Source organism: Podarcis bocagei, assembly GCF_964188305.1.
Source record: "Podarcis bocagei genome assembly, chromosome: 16".
In the NCBI taxonomy this organism is placed as follows: domain Eukaryota; kingdom Metazoa; phylum Chordata; class Lepidosauria; order Squamata; family Lacertidae; genus Podarcis; species Podarcis bocagei.
The window spans coordinates 22,358,264-22,381,370 of record NC_138142.1 but is presented as its reverse complement, the minus strand read 5'-3'; the positions used below and the strand labels follow the sequence as shown (position 1 = coordinate 22,381,370).

Below are 23,107 nucleotides of genomic sequence, written 5' to 3'. Positions count from 1 at the left end.
ATGTGAGCAGCTTGAACTAGGGCTGCATCTAGACACATCAAAGAAGCGTGTTGCAAACTTTGTATGAGAAATCAGGCTGGCAAAAACGGAACTCCACAGCGCCATCTGGTGTCACAGTGTTATAATACATATACAATGCATATAAAGTATTTTTTTCTTTGCCAATGTAGCTGAGGCCTGGGGCTGGGAACAAACTGGCAGCTGTGTTTTAATCATTTTGTAATTATTGTTGTAATTACTGGGACCTTAGGGTGAAGGGTGAGTTGCTGCTGTTGCGGCTGTTTTCCTTGTTGTCGTTATTTTAGGGGGCAATTGCCTTGCAAAAAAAAAAGTGCATATTTGGCAACATTACACATACAAACGCAACTTATCAGGAGAAATTTGCACTAAAAGCTTGATGTATTTCCACGAGGCCTTTTTTAAAAAATAAAAATAAATAAATTTGAAACCTAAGGTGTAAATGCGGAGAACTGAATTTAAGGCTGGGGAAATAAGAGGCGGAGAGAAATCGAAAAGGACTGATTGACCCCTATATGTGGCACGTTTTTCTCCCTTGTTGCACGCAAACACACACAGATGCACTTTGTGTGCTTTTCCCTGCTAGCCTGTGTGAAAATGACATCTGCCTGGCCAAGCGTGGCGCAACGAGGAACAACACCCGCCCGCCACCCCACTAGCTCTGCACCGAATGCGACAGGACGCAGCTGCTGCGCGGAGATCAGTTTCACACACCTACACAATGGAGGGCTTGCAAACAGGTGAGAGTGAGCAAGCTGTGATTCATCCAGGGGAGGCAAAGATCTGGAAGGCAAGGGGGGCGGGGGAAGAGGAGCCGACGGAGCTTTCCTTGGAACAATGGGGAGCCCTGATGCTTCAACCCGAGAGGCTCTTCAGGGGTTCCTAATAAGAGGCACCTTATAGCAAAATCGTGCAGGTGTAGGGGTGAATTAAGGGGCGCGGGTGGTGCTGTGGGTTAAACCAAAGAGCCTAGGACTTGCCAATCAGAAGGTCGGCGGTTCGAATCCCCGTGACGGGGTGAGCTCCCATTGCTCGGTCCCTGCTCCTGCCAACCTAGCAGTTCGAAAGCATGTCAAAGTGCAAGTAGATAAATAGGTACCACTCCGACGGGAAGGAGTGCGCTGCTCTGGTTCGCCAGAAGCGGCTTAGTCATGCTGGCCACATGACCCAGAAGCTGCACGCCGGCTCCCTCGGCCAATAAAGCGAGATGAGCACCGCAACCCCAGAGTCAGTCACGACTGGACCTAATGGTCAGGGGTCCCTTTACCTTTAGGGGTGAATTCCCCCATGAAAGACAGGGAGGGAAAGAATTAATCAACACAGAAACCCAGGGAGATGGCTTTTCCTGACTTGCTCCATCTGGCTCAGTGCTGTCTACACTGACTGACAGAGTCAGTTTCAGGCAGGGAGTCTCAGTTCTACCTGGAGATGCCAGGAATGGGAACTTCTGCATGCAAAGCAGAGAAGCTCCGACACTAAGCTTCCTTTGGAAGCTGCCTTATACAGAGCCAGGCCACTGATTCATCTAGCTCAGTATTGTCTACTCTGACCAGCAGGAGCTCTCCAGGTTTTTCAGACAGGAGATGCTGCGGATTGAATTTGGGAATTTCTGCATGCAAAGCAGATTCTCTGCCAATGTGCCGCAGCCCGTCCCTTAAGGGAAGCCCTTGAAATAGGAAGCTAGCATAGTTGGGAGTGACCCTGCGCATCGTCTAGTCCAACCCCTTGCAACACAGGACTATGTAGCTGCCCCATACGAGGATCAAACATGTAACTGTGGCATTTTCAAGCAGAAAGTTAGCACATCTGCCTGGATGAAAATCCCTCTCTCTCTAATGTGTTGCAGCAGAGAAAGTAGTGCTAAGATGTTTTGCTGCCTGAGGCACACAATACAGAAATTCACTGGACTGGAAGCTGACTCGGACTCCAGCACTGGCAATGGGAGATCATCATCCACCTCTATGCCTGAGGGCAGCAGGCTAGCTTAGGAGGTGCAAGGCACACACAATGGAAGAGAATGGGCAACGGGTTGAGGAGGAACAGAGGACTGCAGTCCCCTGGCCATCAGGATATGCTGCCTGAGGCTAATGCCTCACTTTGCCTAATAGTTGAGCCGGCCCTGATGAGGATAGTGGTAGTAGCAGTTTGGGTTATTGGGTTGTTATTTTTATTTTTATTATATATTTTGTGCTTTCATATTTTGATTTTGTTCTGTGAACTGTTCTGAGACCTCCAGGTATAAAGGTAACGGGACCCCTGACCATTAGGTCCAGTCGTGGCCGACTCTGGGGTTGCGGCGCTCATCTCGCTTTATTGGCCGTGGGAGCCGGCGTACAGCTTCCAGGTCATGTGGCCAGCATGACTAAGCCGCTTCTGACGAACCAGAGCAGCGCACGGAAACGCTGTTTACCTTCCCGCCGGAGCGGTACCTATTTATCTACTTGCACTTCGTGCTTTCGAACTGCTAGGTTGGCAGGAGCTGGGACTGAGCAATGGGAGCTCACCCCGTCGCGGGGATTCGAACCGCCGACCTTCTGATCAGCAAGTCCTAGGCTCTGTGGTTTAGACCACAGCGCCACCCACGTCCCCCTCCAGGTATAGGGTGGTATATAAATTCTAACAACAACAGCAGCAGCAGCAGCAGCAACAACAATTTGCAGGGAGCTTTGGCAAATCTCACCCTGCCACACTCATGCAGTCTGAAGGGATCCAGAATGCCAGTGCTTCATTTTGCTGCACGTGGAGAGTGGATCTATACCCTGTTCAACCATGCAAAAAGAAATTGTTACACCCCCCCCAAAAAAAAAGTCACATGCAGGACAAATTAGAAGTAGCTGGTTTTTATTTGCAGCAATGGTTTCTACAACATCTGGTCACCCTCTTCATCCTCACCCCAACCCTGCGAGGTAAGTCACTGGAATCATATACTTATGAAATACAGTGGTACCTCGGGTTACAGACGCTTCAGGTTACAGACTCTGCTAACCCATAAATAGTACCTCGGGTTAAGAACTTTGCTTCAGGATGAGAACAGAAATCGCATGGTGGCAGGGGGAGGCCCCATTAGCTAAAGTGGTGCTTCAGGCTAAGAACAGTTTCAGGTTAAGAACGGACCTCCGGAATGAATTAAGTACGGTACTTAACCTGAGGTACCACTGTAATTGTCGAGATGGAAGGGAGCCCTGCGGTGAGCTGGTCCACACACACACACCAGCCCAATGCAGGGTGTGTGACGCAAGAAGCCACAACAGCAACTCTAACAGATTGCTTCCCAGCCTCTTGAGCATGGATAGGCCCAGGGGCCGGATCCAACCCAACCGTCGTCCAAATCTGGCCCGCAGACGATCCAGGAATCAGCATGTTTTTATATGAGCAGAATGTGTCCTTTTATTTAAAATGCATCTCTGGGTTATTTGTGGGGCCTGCCTGGTGTTTTTACATGAGTAGAATATGTGCTTTTATTTAAAATGCGTCTCTGGGTTATTTGTGGGGCATAGGAATTCGTTCATATTCCCCCCCCCAATATAGTCTGGCCCCCCCACAAGGTCTGAGGGACAGTGGACCGGCCCCCTGCTGAAAAAGTTTGCTGACCCCTGACTAAGACAATCTGAAGAGGCTACCCAGGAAATCCCACCTCTTAAGATATTCTGAAGAATACTCTGTGGGGCAGGTTAAGGTTTGCAACGTAAATTATGAACCTCAGACTTTTGAGGAAATCCCACAGCTGCCGCCACAACAGAAGGAGCTGTGGTTTGCTGCAGTGGAACAAGAAATGCAATCTCTGGCTGATCACAAGTTTTTCTCACTTGTTGATTTGCCTGAAGGGCAAATCCCCCCCCAAAAAAATATAGTCTAGCCCCCCACAAGGTCTGAGGGGCAGTGGCCCACTGCTGAAAAGGTTTGCTGACCCCTGCTCTTGAGGCAGGCTGTTATGCTGCTTCACACTTCCTACTGTTAAAGAAGCCCTCTCCCAACGTTTAGCCAATATCTGCCATTTTGAGTGGGCATCTTCAGGAAGATTTATGGTGGGGTAGGTAGTGGGGGACTTAGAACACTGAAAGAGGGGAGCTGACTGGTTTCTCACCTACACAGAGAATTGAGAAGAATGGTGCTTGTACATTTTGCCTCCCAAGAGTCTGCACTAAAGGTAAAGGTAAAAGGTAAAGGACCCCAGGACAGTTAAGTCCACTCAAAGGCGACTATGGGGTTGTGGCCATAGCTGTCAACTTTCAGATTTGAAAATAAGGGATCAGCAGCCTTGAAAATAAGGGATCAGCCGCCTCACCTTTCCTGGGGACAGTCTACGGGATATCTAACAATCCAGGATAACAGCAGGAAGCAGCGGGAAATGGCGCTGGAATAAGGGAATTTCCCACAAAAAAAGGGAAGGTTGACAGCTATGGTTGCGGCACTCATCTCGCTTCAGGCCAAGGCAGCCAGCTTTTGTCCACAAACAGTTTTCCAGGTCATGCGGCCAGCATGACGAAACTGCTACTGGCACACAGAGGACTGTGACGAGTGCCAGAGCACACGGAAACGCCGTTTACCTTCCCGCCGCAGCGGTACCTATTTATCTACTTGCACTGGCGTGCTTTCAAACTGCTAGGTTGGCAGGAGCTGGGACAGAGCAATGGGAGCTCACCCTGTCACAGGGATTCGAACCACCGACCTTCCTATCAGCAAGCCCAAGAGGCTTGTCTGCACTATACATATAAAAGACAGGACCATACTGCTTTAAACAGTCAGGGCTTCCCCGCCCTTAAAGAATAATGGGAACCGTAGTTCGTTAAGGATGCCAATAATTGTGAGAAGACCTCTATTGCTTTGTGTGGTTGTACAAACAAATCCTGCTTCACAGGGAACTCTAGAGATTGTAGCTCTGGGAGAGGGAAGACCACCACCTAATATACTTGGCATGGGTGGAAAATGCATTTGAGCACTAATAATGCCTTTTGCCTGCCTGGATGGATGGAGGATAGAAGGGTGTGTGTGTGTGTGTGTGTGTGTGTGTGTGTGTGCACCACCACTGCCACGTGGCCCCTGGGAGGCTGCCCAGAAGGAAAGGTGGCCCTCAGGCTGGAAAAGCTTCCCCACTCCTGCTCTAAGCACACTAAAAAATATCCTGGCCAGTGATATGTTCATTTGCCACCATGTCAAGAGCTGCCCTCCTTCACTCCATCCCCAGCTTGTTCTTCAAGGCCCGGAGCTCCTTGGCGTGGATGGCACTCCCACCGCAGACAATAACGACAATGGAGTCCAGTTGACGGCTCAGCCGCCCCTCTTCCTGCAGCTGCTGGAGGTAGCCTGAGTAGAGGAAAGCCAGGGTGGCAGCACAGGCAGGCTCCACCAACATGCGCTCGTCATCTGGAAAGGGGTGAAAAATAAGGGAGCAAGTGAAAATGATGTATCGTTGGTATTTAAGGTAAAGGTGCCCCTGTCCGTACGGGCCAGTCGTGTCCGACTCTAGGGTTGTGCGCCCATCTCACTTAAGAGGCCGGGAGCCAGCGCTGTCCAGAGACACTTCCAGGTCACGTGGCCAGCGTGATGAAGCTGCTCTGGCGAGCCAGCACCAGCGCAGCACACGGAAACGCCATTTACCTTCCCGCTATAAAGCGGTACCTATTTATCTACTTGCACTTAAGAGTGCTTTCGAACTGCTAGGTGGGCAGGAGCTGGGACTGAAAGACAGGAGCTCACCCCGCCGTGGGGATTCGAACCGCCGACCATACAACCGGCAAGTCCTAGGCACTGAGGTTTAACCCACAGCGCTACCCGCGTCCCTTCGTTGGTATTTAACTCCCAGTAAATCAGCAAAAAATGTATAAAACAAGGTCAAGTGTATGCTGGTAGAGTAAGGAAAAAGAAGGCACCTTTTAGCATATGTGGTGGAAATGTAAGAATTTTGGGAAATGATATACAGTGGTACCTCGGGATGCGAACGGGATCTGTTCCGGAGCCCCGTTCACATTCCGAATGGAACACAAGACAGCACGTCTGTGGGTCGCGGTTTGCTGCTTCCACGCATGCCGCGGAGCGCAACTCATATGCGCTCAACCCGAAGCACATTCAACTCGAGTTATGACTGTATAATGAGTTGGAAAAAATGTTTAAAATAACCTTTTCTATAAAAAAAAAACCCCGAAGGAATACTAGGTGCCGAAATCCCACAGGAGCAGAAAAGACTATTTATGTATGTGACCACAGCTGCGTGGATGTTATTGGCCCAGAGATGGAAAGAAGATAAACTCCCTTCCAGAGAAGAATGGCAGATGAAGTGAATGGACTATGCCGAAATGGCTAAAATGACCGGAAGAATCAGAAACCAGGAAGACCAAAATTTTAATAAGGAATGGGGAAATTTTATTATTTATCTTAAAAACCATTGTAAACAGTTAAAATCGTTAGTAGGATTGGAATGACACTTGCAGTTTAATGGACCTTTGGACAAAATGGAGAGGTAAAAGATTTGGATTATCATAAAAGATGCAGGAGGAAATGATTAAGAATAGGACTCACAAAGGGGAGGAAGGAAGTCCAGGAGATTCTTTGGAATCTTGTTTTTATGTTGTATGTTGGATATGTGACTGTAAAATTTTAATCTGAAAAACCAAATAAATAGCAGCAGCAGCTCCTGACCAGCTGCCCTGATCCCAAATCCCAGAAGGATCTGTTAATTGGTTTTATTTATTGTTATATCCACTCATTCTGTTCTGAATAATGCCTTTTTGTAGGGAAAGGTTGGGGGGCACTGGGGCTGAGTTTATGAAAGCAAAGGGACAGTGGCCCAAAAAGGTTTGAGAACCTATGAATTATCTCTATGATCTCTACTGACAGATTGTCTGATGCGGTATAAAATGAGAGCTCCTACAAGCCACTAGAGGGAGCTGTCTGCCTACCAGTTGCCTGCCTTCACCACAGCTCTATGCTTGCAGTGATTCAGGGTTAACATTGTATTAAATGTGGAGCATGCAAGCGTGGTCAGTGATTTAAAAATAAAATAAAGTTAATATTAATTGTTTGGGATGGCAACTTTCATCAGAACCACAGCGGGGGGAAATCACTGTCTGTGACACCCTTGAAAACTCACCCAAGAACTGCTCGATGGCTTTCACCGCTTCCACATCATCTAGCACATGAGAGATGATGCAACACTCGCGGGCACAATCCAGAGCCCTCTGTGCCACTGTCTTGGCTCCCAGGCACATGGCCACACTGCAGAATGGACAGTAAAGAGCAAGGTAAGTTTGCACTCATGCCCAGGGAAGGCGGGAGGGTAGGAGTCATGAGTTAGTCGGGGGGGGGGGGGAGAGACTCTATGAATTGAAAGTGGAGACACAGTATGTACTTTCCCTTGTTTATTTGTTTGTACGTATTGTATCACAAAAAACTTAAATAAAAACTTCCCAGGCCCTGAGATCATCTTCTGAAGCCCGTCCTCGTGTGTCACCTCCATGAGTGGTCCAGAGTGTGGCAACACAAGAACAGGGCCTTTTCTGCAGTGGCTCCCCTTCTGGGGAATGCTCTCCCCAGGGAGGTCTGCCTGGCGCCTTCATTATCCAACTTTAGGTGCCTGCTGGGCAAAAATGTTCTTCTTTGGTTGATTGGCATCCAACATCCTTTAAAAATGTGTTGGTGAGGGGTTATTGGGTTGTTTTTCTTTCTTTTTTGATTATGTGTTTCGTGTTTTTATGTTGTGAGTTTATGTTGTAACCACCCTGAGACCTACGGGTATGAGTGGTATACAAATCATAGCCATCATCACCATCGTCACCATCATCTGTGATGTGACAGACCGGCTCCACTGGGGCTCCAACCCCCTCAGCTGCCAGCTGAGGGCAGGCATTCCATCAGGCTGCCTCAGTGGGAGATGTGGGAAGTGGGGCCCATCCTACCAGCTTCACTAAAAGACCAGCTGCGTCAGGTACCTCCTGCCCCTGAACTGCACCAGCTGCCCATTATAACAGGGGTCAGCAAACTTTTTCAGCAGAGGGCCGATCCACTGTCCCTCAGACCATGTGGGGGGCCAGATTATATTTTGAAAAAATAATAATGAACGAATTCCTACGCCCCACAAATAACCCAGAGATGCATTTTAAATAAAAGGACACATTCTACTCATGCAAAAACACTCTGATTCCCGGACCATCCATGGCCGGATTGAGAAGGCGATTGGGCTGGATCCGGTCCCCAGGCCTTAGTTTGCCTACCCATGCATTATAACAACTGTTCAAGAATTGTTGCCCAGGTTTGATTCCAGCCCCCTCTCCACACACCCTGCCCCTTCCCCCTTGCGTGACGTGGGTTGTTGTTCTTTTAATTGTCAGCTCGTGGGCAGAGAGAGCTGTCTCATTTTAACTGATTGTCATATAGCTCATTTGGTAGAGCACAAGACTCTTAAACTCAAGAGCATGGGTTCAAGCCCCACATTGGACAAAAGATTCCTGCATTGCAGGGGGTTGGACTAGATGACCCTTGGGGTCCCTTCCAACTTTACAGCTCTGTGATTCTACATTCTGGGAGACCTTTTGGCTGAAAAGTTGGGTATGGATGCTGGAAACAAACAAACGACCCTTTTCCAGGATGGAACTCTAGACAGTATAACAAGGGATACCAGGAGGTCTCCATTGAGGCACTGAAGAGACCCAGGTCCTGCTTTGCTTCAGCAAGGCAGCTTATTGGAACCAGCCTACATTTTGTACCACAGCTAGAAAAATAGGAGGGGGAAGATTAGCTTAGGTAGCTCAGTTGGTTAGAGCATGGTGCTGAGAATGCCAAGGTTGCAGGTTCGATCCCCGTACGGGACAGCTGCATATTCCTGCATTTCAGGGAGCTAGACTAGATGATCCTCAGGGCCCCTTCCAACTCTCACATTCTATGAAGTGAGACGGGGAAGTCCCTTTAATGGCAAACTCAGGTGGGGAGTGCTAACAGGTGAACCCAAAACAGGCACCCTGGGGACAAGAAGGAAGCACCAGCATGCTCAGGATAACCCTGAAGTTTTCAGGAGTCCAAACTTTTTTTCTTTAAGGGAGGAGAAGAAAGAATGAGAACATTTTGTTTCAACACCAAAGCTCTTTCCTTCAAGCTGGGGTTGCTGCCATCTCCAGTGCACACAACTCACCTGGTTATGTCAGGCAGAGTGACGAGCCGTCCTGCTTTGAGGGCTACGTTGTAGCTGTCAGCACCTCTTGTCTCCACGGCGATGACGGGCACATCCTGCCAGCCCACCTCTTGCAGACCAGACACCACCCCACAGAGCAGCCCACCTCCGCCCACAGCGAGCACAATAGCTCCTGGCTTGGAATCCAGGGAGTCCTTCAGCTCCTTGATAATAGTGCTATGGCCCTTCCTGTGTGGAGAAGAGACATCTTTGAGAGACTGACATTTGTGGGAAGGATGCTCTGAGCCATGGATGGCCCAAGACATTTTGCTGCTGGAGGCAAGGAGAAGAGGGCATCGTTCAGGCAGAAGCTGACTAGACTAGTAGCTTAATCTTACTTGGCGATGGGGCAGCTAAGAACATAAGAGGAGCCTACTGGATGAGGCCAATGACCCATCTTGTCCAGCATCCTGTTCTCAGAGTGGCCAACCAGATGTCTATGAGAATCCCACAAGACAGGTTTGAGCACAAGAAGACTCTCTTCTCCTGCGGTTTCAAGCAACTGAAATTCAGAAGCATTACTTTCTCTGACAGTAGAGACAAAGCATATCACCATCACTAACACCCATTTATAGCCTTCTCCATTAACTGGTCCAATCCTCTTTTAAAGCCATCCAAGTTGATGGCAATCACTGCCTCTGTGTGAGCCAGCTCCATAGCTTAACTATGCTCTACATAAAGAAGTACTGTCCTGAATTTTCCAACATTCACTTTCATTGGATGTTCAGGAGTTCTGGTGTTATGAGACAGGCAGAAAAATTCTCTGACCACTTTCTGTCTTCTAACATGTTGCATCTTACTTGCCTTTCCTTCAAAATAAAAAGTCCTAAAGGCTTCACAGGGGACTTGCTGCATCCCTGAGGACAGAAATGTATTTAAGGGAGTGCAGTGGAATCCACATGGCACACATAGTTCCATCCTCTGACACATTGTCACTGCTCCCTGTCCCCCAGTATCTACCGCCCGAGGCAGGTTATAAAAATCTTCCTGGTGTTCCAGGACAGTGCTGAGACAACTTGTATCTTGTACCTCAGCTTAAGGATCGCTATCCATGGTCCTGAAACTCGCCCCAAGGTCCCTCTCCAAGGTGCTGATCACAACAAAATATAGCATTTAGGGGAAATGAAGAATGAATGAATGAGCTCAAACAGCAAGGACATAAAGCACGACCCTTTCTACTCGTTTGTTCCTCATTTGTTTTGGAACCAATGGAAATTGGACCAACTGGGCCCCAGCAGTAGGTGGAAAGGGCACAACTCTATGTCCCCAACAAGGACTCTTCAGTTAGATGGGTGTGGAGAGCCCCATCTACTTGGTAAAGAGCCCAGTACACAACAACCTCTTATGGATTCTAAGGTGGAAATTCTGCAAAACACATTATTGGTGAGGTCAGTTTCAGGTACACAAGAGTGCATCCTAAATACAAAACGGGTAAGAACCAGTTTAGGAAGAACCTATCTGACAGAGTGAAAATCAAGTCCAAATAAGGGACAAGGAGGGCTCTTCATGCAAAGCAAAAAAACTTGGGTTGCACAAGTGTTTTTAAGGACTATGGTTGGATGAAGAGATTATGACAGGGGTCAGCAAACTTTTTCAGCAGGGGGCAGGTCCACTGTCCCTCAGACCTTGTGGGGGGCCGGACTATATTTTTTTTTGGGGGGGAAACACAAACGAATTCCTATGCCCCACAAATAACCCGGAGATGCATTTTAAATAAAAACACACATTCTACTCATGTAAAAACACCAGGCAGGCCCCACAAATAACCCAGAGATGCATTTTAAATAATAGGACATATTCCACTCATGTAAAAACACGCTGATTCCCAGACCGTCCGCAGGCCAGATTTAGAAGGTGATTGGGCTGGATCCGGCCCATGGGCCTTAGTTTGCCTACCCATGGATTATGAGGTGCCAGGGTGGCAGGAGGGGATTGGCTAGAGAATAAACAGCCAATATGATGTATTTATTCCTATAGTAGAGTGTGTGCTAATGGCACTGCTCTCACGGACTCCTTTGGACTCTGTCCAGAAATGTGTTACAGTTGTGCCTTGGTTCTCAAACACCTTGGAACTCAAACAACTTGGAACCCAAACACTGGAAACCCAGAAGTAAGTGTTCCGGTTTGTGAACTTTCTTCGGAAGCCGAACATACTCCTTTTTGAGTGTTACGGTTCTGTTTTGAGTGCCACACTTCTGTTTTGAGTGTTACACTGAAGTCTGTTTTTGCTATTCATTTTGCGTTTGCGTTTTTGTGGCTCTTTTTGTTTTGTTTTTGTGACTGTCTGGAACCCAGTTGAGCTTCTGATTGATGGACTGATTGATTGTGTGACTGCAGTACATTGTTTATTGCTTTCGTTTTATGGATCAATGGTCTCATTAAATAGTAAAATTCATGTTAAATTGCTGTTTTAGGTTGTTTTTAAAAGTCTGGAACGGATTAATCCATTTTGCATTACTTTCTATGGGAAAGTGTGCTTGGTTTTGGAAAGCTTTGGTTTTGGAACGGACTTCCGGAACAGATTAAGTTTGAGAACCAAGGGACCACTGTACTGAATAAAGTCTGTCTAATAAGGAATCTGGCGTGAGCCTCTTTATTGGGCCCCCAAAGGGGATTTTCTCCCAAAATTTACTTCCCAAGGACCTTACCACACCAATGGGTGGTCAAAAGGGTGGATCTTGACCCAGCCGTCAGCTTCAGCAAGCTGCTTGGCTCTTTCTTCAGTATCGTCCCACACCTGCCGGAACAATAATAATAATAATAATAATTTATTTTTTATACCCCGCCCATCGGCTGAGTTTCCCCAGCCACTCTGGGCGGCTTCCAATCAAGTGTTAAAAACAATTCAGCATTAAATATTAAAAACTTCCCTAAACAGGGCTGCCTTCAGATGTCTTTTAAAAAGAAGATAGCTGCTTATTTCCTTCACATCTGATGGGAGGGCGTTCCACAGGGCGGGCGCCACTTCTGAGAAGGCCCTCTGTCTGGTTCCCTGTAACCTCACTTCTCGCAATGAGGGAACCGCCAGAAGGCCCTCGGTGCTGGATCTCAGTGTCCGGGATGAACGATGGGGGTGGAGATGCTCCTTTAGGTATACAGGACCAAGGCTGTTTAGGGCTTTAAAGGTCAGCACCAACACTTTGAATTGTGCTCGGAAACGTACTGGGAGCCAAGGCAGATCTCTCAAGACCAGAACAAGAAATAGGAAGACCTCCACTGAAATGTGAGGAGACCTTGATTACCCAATTCAGCACCAGCTGAATGAGGGGACCCATGGCAATTGTCCTGGAGGGCTTCTTCCTTCACTGGGTCCCCCTGGCACCCAGGTTAGGCATCAGGGATGCGCCCTCTCAGTGTGCTTGGGCACTGGCAACTGCCCAAGTGTGCCCAGTGGTGGCACCAGGTCTGCTCCAACCTTACCCGTGATTCAGAAGCATTCGGCACTTGTTCCTCCACTCACCTTCCCAAAGATCTCCACCTCTGCACCAAACCTCTTTAGTTTATTCACCGTTGACAGTGGAGTACTTCCATGGACGATGATGGTGGCAGGTATGCCAAGTTTTTGGGCAGCATACGCTGCAGCAAGTCCAGCGTTGCCACCTGCAAGGAATGAGTGGCAGCAGGGAAGAGGAAAACATTTCCACCAGAGTTGAAGTACAGTTTTGGTGCAACACAGGGCACCTTCAATACTGGCCAGAGGAGAGCGGCCTATGTTGTACCTGAGGACCCCAGACTAGCTTAGGGGGCATGTGGTACACGCACTGCTGCCCACTCCTCACCCTTCATCATGCCAAGGGAGGATATGACCCCATTTTACACTAAGATACCTCTTTTTTATTTTTTTTATTTTTTGACAAAGTAATAATCATAAATAAATAAAAATAAAAATGTGCGCCATGCCATTGTAACTATCCAACCTCCCAAAATTTCAACACCCCTTGCGATGGTTTGACCGTTTCCATTTTAACAGTGCAAATTCTACAATCGCCTTCCATATCTCCTCAAAATCATTTCTCCTGCGTATTACCTCAATGGCACATGTTAATTTATCATTTAATAGCTATATCCCGCACCTCTTTATACCATTCTTCCATTTTATATTCTGCTTGCCCCTATCACTTCCTAGCTATCAGAATTCGTGCAGCTGCTGTCAATAAATTTGTAAGCAAGTCCTTCATTGCCTGCGAACCTTCCACCTCATCGTAAATTGATAATAATAATACTACCTCTGGACTTTCAGTCAGCTTTAACCCAGTGATTTCTGTTATAAGACATCTCTTTGAATAGTGATGGCTTCCCTCAAAGAATTATGGGAACTGTAGTTTTTAAAGAATTGATATGAGACCCCTATCCCTCGCACAGAGCTGCAATTCCCAGAGTTCTCTGGGAAGAGGGATTGGCTGTTAAACCACTTTGGGAATTGTAGCTCTGGGTGGGGAATATGGGTCTCCTAACGACTCTCAGCACACTTAACAAACTACAGTTCCAAGGATTCTTTGGGGGAAGCCATGGCTGTTTAATGTGAGGTGATACTGCCTGAAATGTATAGTGCAGATGGGTCAGGGCGATTGGGAGGAATAGCCAGGGGGCTGCCACCACATCTGCATCTGCCACCTGAGTTTGGAGTCATCTCGTTTTGCCTAATGGCAGGGCAGGCCCTCTGAATACACCGTACAAACTGAATCAAGGTCAAGAGGAGTAACTAAGTCACACACAGGGCGTTGTTTGGGCTTTCCTGACAATTACAAGAGAAACATTGGAAGTTGAAAGAAGGACCGTGGACTATGCAGAATTAGATAAATTAACAGGAAGAATTCGAAACCGGCGGGACCAGAGATTCACAGAAGACTGGTGTAAATTTACGGACTATTTGAAAAGTAACTGTGATGATCAGATTACGTTTGTAGGTTTGCAAGAAGTTTTGTGAGGTGAATTATTTGAATTATTGCAACAATGGATAAAGAGGAGAATTGTTAGTTAAGATAATTAAAGGCAATATGAATTTAAGAAATGATAAGAATGGTGGATCATCAGAGGTGCTTATGGAAGTCCAAAAAGGTTGTATAAGATGTGAAGTTTTGTTGTATGTATGATAATTAATATGTTAAAATTAATAAAAATTATTATAAAAAAGGAAGTTGAAAGAAGGACCGAAAAGGCACATGGATATTTACTTACCTGATGAACAAACCAGGTGTTGGCAGCCCTTTTTGGCAACCTGAAATGAACAGGAGAGGGAGTTCAGTCTGAGAGAGGGGAAGGTGTGAGAAGGCATTGATCTGGAGGAGAATGCCATATGGAAACTTGGAGAGTATTATTAGAAGCACAGGAAGCTCCCTATTTAGATGAAATGACAGCAGCAATTCCTGCACTGCATAGGGTTGGACTAGATGACCCTTGGGTCCCTTACACGGTTTCTGTGATTCTAGGGCTGAGCCCAGTTTCTCCTCCTGGGTGACTTAAACGACCTTGCCCTGGTTTCTTTTTCCCCCTTTCCCCCCTTTTTTTATTCCCCTGGTTTCTGAATGTTGCCATTTCTGAGCCAAAAATGTGTCCTTTTATTTTATTTTATTTTATTTTGGCATGTTCTATTTGTGTCATGCAGATAGGACATTGTGTTACTGTGATAATATACATCAGGTTGGAAGATAAGCTTGCAAATGAGCACAGTGTGCCGCGTGTTATTAAGCCCTGTAACAGTGTTGCCTGAGCAGATATGGGTCAGAGTTTGTTATCCTGGACCATTACAGGGTTGGATCCCCATATTTGTGACTCTCTTACGTAGTTTATTATTTATTTCTGCACTTATTTAGTACCTTTTTATCCCCCCTTCCTGTGGCATGTGGTTGTCTACCTGCCAACACACACTGCCCCATTTTATCCTGTTTAGGGAAGCTTTTAATGTTTGATGCATTATTGTATTTTAATATTTTGTTGGAAGCCCCCCAGAGTGGCTGGGGAAGCCCAACCAGATGGGTGGGGTATAAATAAATTATTATTATTATTATTATTATTATTATTATTATTATTATTATCCTCACAACAACCCGGGAAGGATAGGTTAGGCTGAGTTGTTCACCCAGTGAGCTTCATGGCTGTGTGAGAATTCGAACCCTGGTCTCCCAGCTTGTAGCCAAACACTCTAACCACTACACCACATTGCCTTGTTGGTTGATTTTTTTTTAAAGATCAGCTGTTTTGTATTGGGGAGCTGCCCATAGTCAAAGCTGCTGTTCTTCCACAAAGGAACTCCCAGGGTACTTGGCAGACACTCACCTGTTGGCAAAAGTGGCCAATGCCCCGGATTTTGAAGGAACCCGCGGGTTGGACATTCTCCATCTTCATATAGACTTTGGTGCCCGCAGCTTCGGAAAGGGCAATGCTCTCCAGGACAGGCGTCACAACGTGGAATGGTTTTCCATCCCTGCCACCAAAATGGTCCCCTGTTGCTGTCATGGAGATTGCCTAAAACACAGAAGTGGAGAGATGGAGGTTAGCTGAAATGCTTGGTGCTGGAAATAAAGGGGCTAGTGCATTGGCTCCAGGTACGTTTCCAAGCACAATTCAAAATGTTGGTGCTGACCATTAAAGCCCTAAACGGCCTCAGTCCAGTATACTTGAAGGAGCATCTCCACCCCCATCGTTCAGCCCAGACACTGAGGTCCAGCTCCAAGGGCCTTCTGGCGGTTCCTTCACTGCGAGAAGCAAAGTTACAGGGAACCAGGCAGAGGGCCTTCTCGGTGGTGGTGCCTGCCCTGTGGAACGCCCTCCCATCAGATGTCAAGCAAATATACAACTATCTGACTTTTAGAAGACATCTGAAGGCAGCCCTGTTTAGGGAAGTTTTTAATGCTTTATATTTTATCATGTTTTTAATTTTACCGTGTTTTTAATAGTCTGTTGGGAGCCGCCCAGAGTAGCTGGGGAAACCCAGCCAGATGGGCGGAGTATACTGTATTTTTCGCTCTATAGGATGCTCCCGACCATAGGATGCACCTAGTTTTAGAGGGGGAGAACAAGGGGGAAAAATTCTCTCCCTCTCTGCGCAGCGCCTCTCCAGCGAAGCGAAGCCAGGAGAGCAAGAGGGATTGGTGCACACCGATCCCTCTTGCTCTCCAGGCTTCAGCGAAAGCAACGCGAAGCCTCCGGAGCGCGGCGGGAGCACTCCCACTGCGCTTCGGAGGCTTTGCGTTGCTTTCGCTGAAACCATGGAGCCTGCATTCGCTCCATAAGATGCACACACTGTTAAGTTGTGGGTGAACATATCAGAAGACACAGCGATTCTTCAAACAGCTCTTGTTTATTCACAGGCCAGGACAGAACTGAACTGAAGGGTTCAGTCAGCCTGCATATATAGAGCTCCAGTACAATGTAACTGTAACGATTTTCTAACTATCCAATCACTGAACGTCACTTTCGATCCCTTATTTGCATAACTATCTACAGTATCCCCCTGCTGGCCCAGGGTGAGAACTTCAGTACATAACACACACATTTCCCCTTTATTTTTGGAGGGGAAAAAGTGCGTCTTATAGAGCAAAAAATACGGTAAATAATAAGTTGTTGTTGTTTGCCAAACACAGTTGACTGTGTGACGATCTCCACCAAGGGAGAGCTCACCACACCATTGGTGAATTGGACTCATTGTTGAAACTGCTCTGGCCTTCAAACGTAAGATCAAAGGAAGATCCCTCCTGGATCAGGCCAGTACCCACCTAGTCCAGCATTCTGTTCTCACAGTGGCCACCCAGATGCCTCTTGGGAAGTCTGCAAGCAAGACCTGATCACAAGAGCTCTCTCCCCTCCTGTGGCTTCTGACAACTGATATTCAGAAGCGTGCAGCTGTGAAGCCAGAGCAAAACCATAGCAGCCGGGCTAAGAACTGTGAATAGATCTGCAAGCCCTTATTAAGGTCAGGTCTTTACGCACTGAGAGAGTCACAGCTGTGTCAGCCTGTGCAACCAACAACCCAAGAAAAAATCCTGGAAAGCCAATGGCCTGCTTCAGTATAAGACACCTTCAGATTGTCCTAGCCAGAATTCCAATGCACTCCTTCCCAATATTGATTTATTTACTGTATTTTAAAAACTGAATTTAAATTAAAACAACAAAACAATGCCTGTTATTTGCAAATTCAAAAGATCTAGATTACTAAAGGCAGGAAAGTAACCTAGGTCACATCCATGCAATACATTTAAAGCACTCTTTAACAGTCATGGTTCCCCACCACAACCCAAGAATTCTGGGAACTGTAGTTTGTTACAGGTGCTGACCTCACAGACCTTACAGTTCCCAAGACCTGCAACAAACTACAGTTCCCAGGATTCTCTGTGACTGTTAAAGTAGCCTAATAGTGCTTTAAATATATGGCATAGATCAGGTCTCCTTAGATAGCGATGAAAGTAGCGGTGGCAATAAATCTTTCCCAAAAGACTTCTGGGACTCCAGAGGTATTAAATTGCCACTTTGTCTAACACTAAATGTTATAAAAGGCTCCCAGGTTGCCATAAGGTTCTCATATCCTGCACCTCCTCCAAGCACTTTGCTGCAAAAGCTTCTCAGCTACTGCAATGAACCACTTTTGCCCACCAGCCTTCCATTGTCAACGGAGATGAAAGACCGTGATGGAAAAGTTCCCAGGTTCAATCCCAAGCATCTCCAGGAGAGACCCTCTTCCTGAAACCCTGGAGAACCACTACCAGTCAGTGCAGGCAATACTGAGCTAGCTGGACCAACGGTCAGGATCTGCATAGGGCAGCTTCCCGTGTTCCGGCACTCTGCAAGCACACCATCCGATGCAAATTTGGAAGGGGCCACCAATTTGGACAGCTTTAAAAGAGGATGCTGGTGGCGCTGTGGTCTAAACCACAGAGCCTAAGGCTTGCCGATCAGAAGGTCGGCCATTCGAATCCCTACGACAGGGTGAGCTCCCGTTGCTCAGTCCCAGCTCCTGCCCACCTAGTAGTTCGAAAGCACGTCAAAGTGCAAGTAGATAAATACAGTGGTACCTCAGGTTAAGAACTTAATTCATTCCGGAGGTCTGTTCTTAACCTGAAACTCTTCTTAACCCATTTAGCTAATGGTGCCTCCTGCTGCCGTGCTGCACCGCCACCGAGCGATTTCTGTTCTCATCCTGAAGCAAAGTTCTTAACCCGAGGTACTATTTCTGGGTTAGCAGAGTCTGTAACCTGAAGCGTCTGTAACCTGAAGCGTCTGTAACCCGAGGTACCACTGTACATCACACCACAGAGGGGAAGTCTTGTGACCAGATAGATGCCCTGTGTGTCTGAGTGATGAGTCTGTTGCCCTGGTGGGGCTAACTATTGATGGAAGACATCAAGCTGGTCTACCCTGGCTGATCTCTCTCCTAAGGGTTCCCTACCTTTAAACCAGCCTTGGACCACAGTCCTTCTAACAAAGGACTCTTGCAAGTCGAGGACGGGCCTCTAAAAAGCCAGACAGGTCACCACCTAATGTTAGACTCATACTGCATACAAGCCATACGTTTCAAGCACATTACTTGCCCCTCCAAAGAATCCTGGGAACCGTAGCTTGCCCCAAACAGAGCTACAATTCCCCCAAGGCCCCAAGAAACTACAGTTCCCAAGATTCTTTGGGGGAAGTCATGGGCTTTAACATTTACAGTTCATATGCAGCCTGGAACTCCTATCCTCACCTGGCATCCTGGACATAGCTGTCAACTTTTCCCTTTTTTAAGGGAAATTCCCTTATTCCGAATAGGATTCCTCGCAAGAAAAGGGAAAAGTTGACAGCTATGATCCTGGACCTTGGGGAACATAATTCCTTCCACAGCATTTAGTATCTGCCTTGCACTCCCTTTTCAAGCCAAACAACATTTCCCTGCAAATCTTTTGTTTTCCTACTAAGGAAATGAGTTCTCCACTTCTCTAAAATCAGCTGTTTTAAAATTCTGGCCACATCAGTGCACAAATAACAGGAAGCAGGGGCTATTCTTCCCTCACCCACTGCCCAGCTAGGAAATTCAGCCCATGAGGATCCCCTGTCCCCACATCCATCCCAAGTGGCCACGTCCACCACTGAAGAGGTACCTCACAATCTGCACTCCCAAGGAAACAATGAGCTTCTGTCTCCCGTTCCAGAGGAGTTTCTCTCTCGCAGAAAGTTCCTGCCACCCTCAGCTGTGCGAGCAAAGTTTATTTGGAGGAGGGAACCAGGAAAAGTGCCAAGGGGCAGTGCTCAAGGAACCTTAGCAACCGGCTCTCGTCAGTCCTGAGTTGCAAAGTTGCAGAGTTGCAGAGTTTCTCTTCAGAAGGCTGGGAATGATGACTGTTAGGATGGGGGTGGGGAGAGCTTTACTGACCCCCCCCCCAGCTTTCTTCAAAAAAGGGCAACATTGAACATCGCCATCTCTTGCCTGGCCTTCAAGAATTTGCACTGCTCATTTCATTTATCACACTTGCCACTGTGAGTCTTGATCCCAGCCCCTTTGGAAAGCACTTTGAGCCTTGGAATCTGAGCAGATCTGGGGCTAGTGAGAGCCTTTTTAATATTTAACATACACACACACCTACAATGTCACAGTCCATCCACAGAAACTGCAAGTCATCCATTTGAAGTCACAGGAATCATTAATAAGAATATTTTCTGGGGTGGGTGAGTGCTGTTTAGTTAATAAGAACATGCAGTGATACAAATATGATATATCAGTGATATAGTGATATAACCCACTGTGGTCTAAACCACTGAGCCTCTTGGACATGCCAATCGGAAGGTCAGCAGTTTGAATCCCCATGATGGGGTGAGCTCCTGTTGCCCTGTCCCAGCTCCTGCCAACCTAGCAGTTCAAAAGCATGCCAGTGCAACTAGATAAAAAGGTACCGCTGCGGCGGGAAAGTAAACGGCGTCTGTGTGCTCTGGCTTCTGCCATGGCGTTCTGTTGCACCAGAAGCAGTTTAGTCAGATGGGCAGGGTAGAAATAAATTTTATTATGTATGTATTTATTTATTTATTTATTTATTTATTTATTTATTTATTCCTGTTGGCCACATGATCCAGAAAGCTGTCTGTGGACAAACACCGGCTCCCTCAGCCTGAAGCGAGATGAGCGCTGCAACTCCATAGTCACCTTTGATTGGACTTAACCGTCCAGGGGTCCGTTACCTTTTACCTTTACCTGCTGTGTTACCTGGTGTGTTAGTTGCACCCTGCTTGGACTACTGTGATGTGCTCTGGGTGAGGCTACTTTTGAAAAATGGGACTTCAAAGTGCCGTGTGGTGCTTGCAGATGCTTTAAAATGCTCAAGGTGATTTTGGAGACGTTGAAGTTCCTGAGGTTTCAGTTTTATTGCCCTTCAGTTGATAGAGCCAGCTCCTGCCAGTGCCCAGCCAGGAGTGCACTTTAAGGCTCCTGCCTCTCTCCTGGCCCCACACCTGACATCACCTATGACAAGCAGGTGGGCATGATCTGGGCCAGAGGATCTCCATCCCTGCTCTGAACAAATGCATCCATCTAGCAAATGTGCATGAAGAGAAGAAAGTGGGCTATCAGCCCAGCCTGAGACATTTGGCAAGGGACACACGCACACACACACACACACACACACACACACACACACACACGGGTCAGCCAAGTGGCAGGCTGTTGTGTAATGTCACGTTCCGCTCTGATTGCCCATGTGATGCACTCTCTTAGGCAATCCATCCAAAAGCAATTATGCGGCTTTTGGACTTGTCCGTGTTGCCGTCTCATTAAGCCTTTTCAAAGGGAAAGAACCGGGAGAAATCTTTCCCGGAATCACAGGCACAGGACTCAATCATTTGCATTCTGTTTCCGTACTTAGTACAGTAGCAATATTGATTATGCCTCTCTCTCTCTCTCTCTCTCTCTCTCTCTCTCTCTCTCTCTCTCTCTCTCTCTGCTTGTCTCCCGGGTCTTAGATGAGGCAGCTATGGAGTGGAGGGAAGCAAGCTCAAAGAGGTCAGCTGAGTCATGAAAAGGGGCTCGGAAAAGGGGAGCCCAAATGATCAGGGGGTGCAAAGACCCTCCACATGAGGAAAGGTAGCAGCATTTGGGACTTTCTACCTAACTTTTAGAAGACATCTGAAGGGAGCCCTGTTTAGGGAAGCTTTTAATGTTTAATAGGTTATTGTATTTTAGTGTTCTGTTGGAAGCTGCCCAGAGTGGCTGGGGAAACCCAGCCAGATGGGTGGGGTATAAATAATATATTATTATTATTATTATTATTATTATTATTATTATTATTATTATTATTTAGAGAAAAGGCGGGGAAGAGGTGGCACGATGTTGTTGTTGTTTAGTCGTTTAGTCGTGTCCGACTCTTCATGACCCCATGGAGCAGAGCACGCCAGGCACTCCTGTCTTCCACTGCCTCCTGCAGTTTGGTCAAACTCATGCTGGTAGCTTTGAGAACACTGTCCAACCATCTCGTCCTCTGTCGTCCCCTTCTCCTTGTGCCCTCCATCTTTCCCAACATCAGGGTCTTTTCCAGGGAGTCTTCTCTTCTCATGAGGTGGCCAAAGTATTGGAGTCTCAGCTTCAGGATCTGTCCTTCCAGTGAGCACTCAGGGCTGATTTCCTTCAGAATGGATAGGTTTGATCTTTTTGCAGTCCACGGGACTCTCAAGAGTCTCCTCCAGCACCATAATTCAAAAGCATCAATTCTTCGGCAATCAGCCTTCTTTATGGTCCAGCTCTCACTTCCATACATCACTACTGGGAAAACCATAGCTTTAACTATACAGACCTCCTTTGTTGGCAAGGTGATGTCTCTGCTTTTTAAGATGCTGTCTAGGTCTGTCATTGCTTTTCTCCCAAGAAGCAGGTGTCTTTTAATTTTGTGGCTGCTGTCACCATCTGCAGTGATCATGTGGCACGATAGTAGTGCTTAAAATGAGGCATGGTGCAGAGAAATTGGATAGAGGAAGGTTGTTATCCCACAGCACTAGAACTTGTGGGTGTCCAACGAAGTCAAACGTTGGAAGAATCAGGACAGATAAAAGACAGGCCTCCGGCACATAGTTAGACTATGAAACACTTTCCCACAGGAGGCAGGAATGGCCACTAATGTGAGTGGCTTTAAAAGAAGATTGGACAAATTCATGGAGGAGGGGACTATTGAGGGCTACAAGCTACGATGGCTGTGCTCTGCCTCCACGGTCAGAGGCAGCAATGCTTCTGAATAACAGGCGCTGGAAACCTCAAGAGGAGGGAAGAGGGCTCTTGGGCTCAGGCACTGCTCCGGCAAGTTTCCCCCAGGCATTTGGTTGGCCACTGTGAGAACAGGATGCTGGACTAGATGGGCCACTGGCCTGATCCCGCAGGGTCTTATTATGTTCAAAAGAGGACCCAAAGGGCCAACAAGCCCCAGCCTTCCAACAACAAAAGGGGACAACACAAAGGACGCTCATAATTACTTTTGGCCGCTTTTTGGCCATTGCAGGGAACTCTCTTGCATTCTGAGGACAATGTGGAGGGAATGACCCTGCTTCTAAGGGCAATGAAGTCTTTGCTCCAGTGTTGCCAAGTGGAAGAAAGGGTGCCCATTGGCATCAGCGGTCCATCCTCTTTCTTGCGCCAGGCCCTGTTGGGACTCCTCCCACCGTGTGGCATCATGTGCCCCACTCACACTCCAGGCCCCCTCAGTGTTGGGCAGAACCCGGTGCTCCTGCTGGTGCTGGAGGTGTGGCCTCAGGAGAATCCTGAGAGCCACATTTCACTCTTGGGCTTGAGGTTCCCCACCGCTGACATGGGGGGACGACCCCCAATGTCAAGTATAAAATTTGGATGCACTCATAGTCCTGGGCCTCACTGCTGGATGAAGAACTCAAACTCAGATCTCTGTTTCTACCAGATTTTTTAATGCATAGATCTGAGCAACACAAGGTGAATTGCACCAGTAGCTGAGATGTTGATTCAACATGCTACAC

At 47.3% G+C, this 23,107-nt stretch overlaps 1 protein-coding gene across 1 annotated transcript; it reads right to left on the bottom strand.

The window, feature by feature from the left end:
* Positions 1 to 5,042: 5,042 nt before the first annotated feature.
* Positions 5,043 to 19,430, bottom strand: LOC308576163 (serine dehydratase-like). The gene is made up of 8 exons (XM_081175309.1): positions 19,249 to 19,430; positions 15,455 to 15,643; positions 14,357 to 14,396; positions 12,639 to 12,778; positions 11,827 to 11,915; positions 9,140 to 9,367; positions 7,106 to 7,230; positions 5,043 to 5,382 (listed from the first exon to the last, which is right to left on the bottom strand). The coding sequence occupies exons 2-8, from the start codon at positions 15,632 to 15,634 to the stop codon at positions 5,189 to 5,191; spliced, it is 996 nt and encodes a 331-aa protein (XP_081031435.1). The 5' UTR covers positions 15,635 to 15,643; positions 19,249 to 19,430; the 3' UTR covers positions 5,043 to 5,188.
* Positions 19,431 to 23,107: the final 3,677 nt, after the last annotated feature.

Bases quoted from the DNA above. Each gene is read 5' to 3' on its own strand.
- LOC308576163 (XM_081175309.1), bottom strand. From the start codon at position 15,634: ATGACAGCAACAGGGGACCATTTTGGTGGCAGGGATGGAAAACCATTC. The intron at 11,916-12,638 runs GTGAGTGGAGGA...TTGTTCCGGCAG, and splicing joins AGGTGGAGATCTTTGGGAAG to GTGTGGGACGATACTGAAGA. The intron at 9,368-11,826 runs GTAAGGTCCTTG...TTCTCCACACAG, and splicing joins TTTGACCACCCATTGGTGTG to GAAGGGCCATAGCACTATTA.